The 7,431-nt window shown below is 62.4% G+C and overlaps 1 protein-coding gene across 1 annotated transcript in view; it reads right to left on the bottom strand.

The window, feature by feature from the left end:
* Positions 1–4,639: 4,639 nt before the first annotated feature.
* MGMT (O-6-methylguanine-DNA methyltransferase) overlaps positions 4,640–7,431 on the bottom strand; it is a 282,268-nt gene continuing 279,476 nt past the window's right edge. Inside the window, exon 5 of the mRNA XM_025467647.3 lies at positions 4,640–5,922. Within this exon, the coding sequence (XP_025323432.1) occupies positions 5,698–5,922 (225 nt within the window). The 3' untranslated portion in view covers positions 4,640–5,697. The remainder of the gene's footprint in view (positions 5,923–7,431) is intronic.

Raw genomic sequence — 7,431 nt, 5'->3', positions numbered from 1 at the left:
AAAAATGATCCAAGCTGTGGTGCAGGAGGCCACGTGAGGGACATCGCTGGGGTTCTGGAAACAGCAAAACTCCTGGGAAGACAACATTTCAGGAATTCCTAACCAAACTAGGTCTGAGTGCGAGTGTGACAAAGGGGTGGGCTCCCCGGGCTGCCGCGCCGGTGGAGGGGGGCAGGTGCTGGGTCCGGGGGCCTGCAAGCCGCAGCCTCTTCCCGCCCATGGGCTGCCCTGGCCGTGCCCCGGGTCCCACTCTCCATACCTGGGGGCAACGCGACAGGCACCAAGCAGACGACCGAAGGACAGTCTGCTGAAGCCACACGGATGGGTGGGCCCCTACATGGAGGCTCCTGCGGGGTACCTGTCTGCCCCCGTGTTGGGACTCAGGACAGTAGCAGCTCCGAGGAAGCGTCCGGAGGACGTGCTGGGCCCAGGCGAGCGCTCCAGCTGCATAGGCGCCAGGGCCACTGCTGGGTTCGGTTCCCCGCCTCCCCCGGCACCGAGGACTTCATGTTTGAGGCGTACATGAAGGTGGAATCTTTTATCCGGAAGGATCTCCAGGCTTTCACAGAATTTACCTCGACTTACCCCGACTGAGTCAACGTCAATGTGTGCCGGGAGCTTGGCTCAGCCGCACAGCCTCCTGCCCGGGGCCCCTCACCTGGTGGGTCGTGCCCCGCACCACACGCACCTTGCGTGGCTATCAAGTGAGCGGTGAGGGTGGTCAGGGCTCCCGGCCTTGCTTTCTCGGGCCCTCGATGGACTAAATCCCCCCAGACGGCCCGGGGCTGGCCTTTCCTTCTTGGGAGGGGCTGCTTTGGACGGTGGGCGCAGGTTCAGGGCCCCTCGAGGGAAGGCCCGCCCACCCGCTGGAGGGCACAGCTCGGCGCCGCCTGCCAAGACGCTCACACGTGCATCTACTTCTCGTAGCTATGGCAATCAAAACAGGCAAAAAGCAATACTTTTTGCACAATATCACATGTTGCTTAATGTTTGGACACTGATATTTTCTCCAGCTGGGTTTTTCTTAATTTAAGTCAACAAACCAATCTGGAGGCAAACATGTTGCTCGTGTTTGGGAACCAAACAAAAGTGATGTGCGGCAGGAAGACTTAAGAAAAGGCTCAGGTGTGCGTGTGCTCGGTGTGCGCCTGCCTGTGGACGACTCAGCCGCTCAGAGGCAAGGGATGAAATGGGACAGAAGTCCTCGGCCGCCTCCCTGCGCCGTCGCCCGTGCCCCTCGCCCCAGGACTGGTGCGTCCTGGTGAGAACCACACGCAGAGGAAAAGCGCTCGGAGTGCCCCACGGGGTCCCTGGCAGCCAGCGGAGGGATCTCAGCCCCGGGAGCAGCACACGCTCCTCTTCCTCGGCACGAGTTCAGGACAGCGACCCCCTGGAGCTCCTCCTCGTGGCCTCAGACGCAGGGCCACCCGCTCAGGTCGAGCACCTACACCCCCGAGACGAGCTCCGCTCACCAGTCAACCCAGGAAGGCCGCTCAAACCACGGTGAGGAGTACGAGGCTCCCCGAAGGTGCCCCGCGACACGGGTGCACGCGTCCCACGATCGATCTTAACTGGTGTTCATGCAGAGTTTTTTTCCTTGGGCTTTTTTTCTTTTCTCCCCATCGAAAAAACATCGAGAACACTTTAAAGACTTGTTAACGATGTCCTTTCATCAGTCCGGGCGCCGTCGGGGTTGGGCTCTGCGTCCGGCCGCGCCTCGCTGTCCAGGCCCTTCCCTACGCCTCACCCCCCACCCGCCCAGCACGCACCCCACGGAGCCGACCGGCTGATGGAGGCCAGACGCGCTCGTCTGTCGGCAGCTGGAGACACGGGGTCCGAGGCCTCTGCACAGCCGCCCTCGGCCGCCTAGAGACGCGTCGGGACCTGCAGTTTCTCCAGGCTCTGGGCCTGGCTTTCAGCTGCCACCCCTTTTCCTTCAGACAGACAGACAGACAGGACAGACAGGGGCCGCACGGCAAAGCCCCGCGTAAGCCTCAACGTCTTTGAGACTGATAACACGCAAAATTGATGTGGGCTTCAGCTTCCTAAACACAAACTCTCAATCAAATGCTGGCGAACAAGAAAGAAAAAAACCGCGCCTGGGCGGAGGGAGGCCCAGCACAGCGAATCCCCGCCGCGGCCTCGGGCTGCCCTCTGCCCGTGACCCGCCGCCCCGACGGCGGCAAGAAAACACACCCGACGACTTGCTCAGGCTCCCGACACATCACGGCTCCCGGACCACAGGGCAAGGCTCGGTTTCCTGAATGCTCTTGTGGGACAAGCTTTTGAGTAAAATAAAACTCTTTTCCTGCGTGCCCCTCCCCGCCGCCCCCGCGTTAAGTCATTTATCACTCGAAAGTCCTCCTCTGTGCGGTTTAAAACCAAAATCGCACGAAGACCCTCGGCAGGCTCCAGCGCAGACGGCTCTCCCCTCGATTCAGCTGCGACGGCGGCCGCGGTTTGAGCTGGAGCTGCTGCGTGGTCACAGCGGGGGCGCCGGCAGCCAGGGTGGGGCACGCGGGGGGCGGCCGGGAGGACACACGGCCATCAGCGCCCGTCCGCCCCGCCAGGGCCACCGCGCGGCTGGGGGGTGGGGACAAGGGCCTCCGGAGACGGCACATGGACCCCACGGGGCTCCCACGGCATCGGGCCGCCACTTTGGTTCTTAAGCAACCTCCCCGTCAGGGGTTCCTGTTCACGTCGCAGTTTTCAAGGAAGTAAGTTCTGGGGTGACCCTGCTGCTCACGAGCGGGTTAAGAAACACAAACCGTCTCGATACAGACACAGCAGCACCAGACTCGCCGGGCCACTCGGAAGAGGAGACTCTGGACGAGCACCTGGCGTGCGGGAAGGAGACTTGGAAGAAAATGTGCATCCAAAGACACTGGGTGGGAAGGGACTTCCGTGTCTCCAAACAGTCTAATCACATGCGGGTGGTACAGTCGGCGCGTCTGCCGGGTGAGAAGCAGACAAGGATTAGCGGTCCCACCTCTGTCACCTGCAAGGTGAGCCTTCTTGCCTCCTGCGTGAGCCCTGGGGCGCCCTTGCCACTGCCAGCGGCCGATCCCACGGGGTCCGCCTCTGCTCGAGCCTGTGCCACAGCCTCCCTCCGGCCCCCGCTTGCACAGGACACCGTGCAATTTTCTTCCTTGGGCATCAGAAGGCAGACTTGTGCGGTCAACCTGGTCCCTTGGTGCAGCCGCAGGACACAGACAGGTGCGGGCTCACATGAGGCGTCTGTTCTTCGTGGGAAAAGGAATTGGGGAGCACAGCCACCCTCCACAACCCCGGTGTCTGCCCGGCCGAGGGCACCTATGGCTGTACCTGCGCCTCTGCAAACACACATGTTCGCTCCAAATCTCTCACGATCTGGGTCTCTGGAAATGGGTGAGAACAGCACGCGGCGTCCAGGCTGCTGCACGGAGCCAGCCGTCACCGGCCCGGGGGTCTCCGTGTCGGTGTTCAAAGCGCCCCGTGCTACACGGATGGGGTGAGCCCGGCCGGTGCGGGGGACCCAGGCCTGAGGCCCAAGAACACAGATCTCTCTTGTTTCGACGTTTCTTTTTATTTGGAAAATATTTTTGCATCTCTTTGTGCCTTCTCTTTTCCTCTTTATCTCCATAAACGGCGCCGCAACCTTGAGCAGCAGCGGCTCTAGGCGACCCGCGCTGGCTTTTCATGTGGGCCTCTGCAGAGCCTGTCCTTGGAGCGGTACACGGCCGTGCTGGTTTGAGCCTGGCTGCTGCCTCCGTCAGCGGGAACCTCGGGGCATCTATCAAGCCTGTTCTGACAGCGCCGAGGAAGCCCTGGGAGACAGAAAACAGGACGTGGGCCCCAACAGGCGGTGCCAGGCCACGCGGAGCTGCGGGGTCACCTCGGACGGCTCTGGCGGGCGGGTCCCTGGCTGCAGGTGGCGGAGCCCTGCCAGGAGCCAGGCCCTCGCAGGAGCCTCCCTCGGAGGCCACCTGGGGATCACAGTGGGGGGCACGTTGGCGGGCAAGGGACCCACGCTTTCCTGGTCCATGCGGCGGCACAGGCCACGTGGACACGACACGTGGAGCATCAGGAGGGCCCGTGGGGCTGTCACGGAGCCGAGGGGAGAGCTCCACCCTGGCCCCGCTCTCCCATCCATCCTTAGACGGACTGACGTGGTGCTGGGGGTCTCCCAACCGCAGCCTAGTGCACGGCTATGGTGCCCTCTATTGGAAAGCACTCAGACGAAATCCACACCCAGGCCAACAAGGACAACCTGCCTCCTGGGAACCACGGGTTCCCGTTCCGTTCAGGGCCGGGCAGAGGGGCCGCGCGTCACCACGTCTCTGGGTGGCCGTCAGTTCCTGGAGAAAAGCCTTTTCCTTATGGAATTTCCAACACAGCCGCCTCCCCGGCCCCCGAGTGCAGAGTGTGCCCCAGGTCCCCCCACTCGTCGCCCCAAGCCGTCAGAAACACAGGAAGGAGCCCTCTGCTCTCGCGCGGAGACGCCCGACAGCGCGCTTACAGTTCTGGGAGCCCGCCGAGGGGCTCAGTGACGCAGGCCGGCTCGGCGGTCCGTCCAGAGGTCAGGCCTCTACGCAGCTCACGGTGGGAGCGGGACGGCGCGCTTGGAGACGCAGCACAGAGAAGGAGCGAAGTCAGGAAATGATGGAGTAAGGGTCACAGCACTTTATTTTGGAGGGGAAAAAAAATCCAGAATTCGGTTGATGTAATAAAGGGATACGTTAAACTACAAATTGGGGAGAAGAGGCTGAAGCCGGCTAACATTAGGTCCTTGTTCTCTCGTAGGCGTACAGGTAACGCGAAATATAAAATGCACCCAAGCTGCGCACGTCACAGGCCGTATATTTGCCCAGCCTTTCAGTGACACGTACAAACCACCTGAGCTTCCCTGCTGTGCTTTACGGTCGCAGGAACCCCTGACAAAAATACAGCTTTCTACTGCACGGTGGGGTGGGGTTTATTTTCTCCATATATCATTCGCTCTATTTTATTTATCCACATGCACAGCTACGCGTTTCCCTCATGCTTTTTCTGATATAGTTAATTATAAAGCTGCAACGACAGCAGGATAATGAAGTATCAGGCTGAGGTCCTCGGTGGATGCTGGAAACGCTCTGTGACCGCCCCGGGGACAGGAGCCGACCACCTTCCGGCGTGACCTCTGACCTCCAGGCTCGGGCTCGGGGTGCCGGGGAAGGAGAGGTCGGCGGGCCTCGCCACCTCCTCTGCTCGGGGCATGCGAAGGTCAGGGGCGGGGCTGGGGCCCGAGGCAAGACCCCCCCATCCCTCAGAAAGGAGCCACTGCAACCAAACCCACCTCGAAGGGTGACGGTTGTCCCAGCGGGTCTTTCCCATTTGACCGATACAGCCCCACACACGTGCATCCTGCACCAGCCTTTCTGGTGGTGAGTAAGGCAAGGTTAGGAAGCCTGCTGAGAAGCGGGGGTAGCCGGGAAGCATGCCGGGAGGCCGGCTTCTGGGGGACAGGCCTGTCGCCCGGCTGTTTGCAGGCTCCCCCTGCTCCCTCATCCCCGCTGTAGCAGCCGTTAGAGATGGAGCGAGAGTGGGAGGGGAACAGACCGTAAAAACAAGGAAGGGCACACGCACGGCATCCCTCAGGACACATCCAGCACCTTTAATAGAGCAGGGCCACCGCGTACCCCTTCCAGCGTGCTGGTACCTTCACAGTCACTCAGATGTTTACTCCCTCACGCATCCGTCCCGGCCAGCAGGATGGGGGCTGGGGGTGCCACCCAGCGCCCCGCGTCGGGTTCCGGCCAGATAGGAGCCCCCTGGATAGGCGGGCTTCCCTGCCAGGCGGCCTTCGTGGGCTAGCAGCCACTCCTTCGTGGCGAGTCCTCCGGTGTAGTTGCCCATGGCTCCGCTGCTGCAGACCACTCTGTGGCACGGGATGAGGATGGGCACCTGGAAGACAGGAAGCCAGCCCGTTAGTCTGAGCTCCAGGCCAGCGAGTCTCCTGGGGTCAAGCACCAGGCCCCTGACCACAGCTGACCTAGCAGGGGCTACAGGCCAGGGGTGGGCTGGGTGCGGGTCCCTGGCTGGCTGAGTGCGCTGCACCCCTTGGTCTTGGAGGCTCTCGGCATGTGCCCAGGAGCCACGCGGTGCCTCCGGCATATCCAGAGAATCCCCTAGACCAAGATTTGGGAGGAGACAACTGCCTTGGCGAGTGATTTATAATGCAGGATAACCAGATCCAAAACTACGTTTCCAAGTTATGGGTGGTGTGCAAATTCCTGAAACATTTCGACAAGCGACAGGAACCTTCAGGAAGACGGTACTCACACAAGGCTCCGGCCGACTGTGGCTGCCGGCTGCTACAGGCTCCGGGTTTTCGTAAATAATTCTTACTGGAACACAGCCATATCGGCTGCGGCTGCTTCTGACAGCCTGAAACACCCACCATCAGGCCCTTTACAGGAAAGGTCTGCTGACCCCACCTCGTGCTGCGCCGTGTGCCGGGCGTGGCTGTCTCCCCGCCTCAGTCCCGGGACACCTGGGGAGCTTGAGCAGCTCTCGTCCTCATCTCTTCTCACCTGAGCGGCTGCTGCTGCCACCCCGCCACCCCTCAGGACCCCGGACCCAGGGCCACAGCCACCCTCGCCCCTCCGCCCGCCTCGGGTAGCCTCCCACCTCCGGAGGCAGGAGCGGCCGGCACCTGCCTGCAGCAACAGAATGGCTTCGCTAAGAGCAAGGCCGCCTTAGGATGAAAACAAAGCCAAACACAATCCTACAAAGAGAAGCCAGCCGATGGCTAAACGGCCCCAAAGCCAGGACCAGGAGTAGGGATGGGGGTCTGGGAGGGGTCCGGGAGGGGTGCGGGAGGGATGCAGGCTGGGCTCTGGGCACCTCGGGGCTTTGCCGAACGGGCCCATCCAGCTATGGGCGGCTCAGCTAGCTGCTGTTCCAGCACCAGGGGAAGCGGGGCTGGCCCGCGGCCCCAGAGGAGGAGAGCAGGGGGGTCTCTGGCGGACACGGAGCGCCCCCAGGACAGGAAACCCCCCCCCCCCAGTGCCCTTGCCTGGAGCCTGCGCGGGGCACACCAGCGGGTGTCTGATACCCCACGTCCAAGAGTGGATGCCTGGCCTCACAGGGGCTGGGTTCGCGTGGGGGCCACGGTCACACGGGTGGTCGTTATTCCCACAGCCACACACGGGCCAACCACCCCACCTGACACAGTCCTGGAAGCCAGTCCTGCTGGCGAAGGGGGGGGGGGTGTAAAGGCCAGTCCTGTTCCCTCCAGGGCTCGGAGGCTCCCTTCCAGCAGCTGTTCCAGGGGGCAGGGGATGCCTCGGGCCTCCTCCCCCTGGCCTGGCTGTACAGACGGGAGCGCCAGGACCCCGCTGGCATCAGTGTCTGTGCTCAGGGCGGAGTCCACTGTGGAGAGTGGGCACCGTGGGCCTGGCCCTTGCTCCT

The sequence above is a fragment of the Canis lupus genome, chromosome 28 (genome assembly GCF_003254725.2).
Source record: "Canis lupus dingo isolate Sandy chromosome 28, ASM325472v2, whole genome shotgun sequence".
NCBI classification, from domain to species: Eukaryota; Metazoa; Chordata; class Mammalia; order Carnivora; family Canidae; genus Canis; species Canis lupus.
Note: the sequence above shows the minus strand (reverse complement) of the source record. Positions and strands in the feature narration are given on the sequence as shown.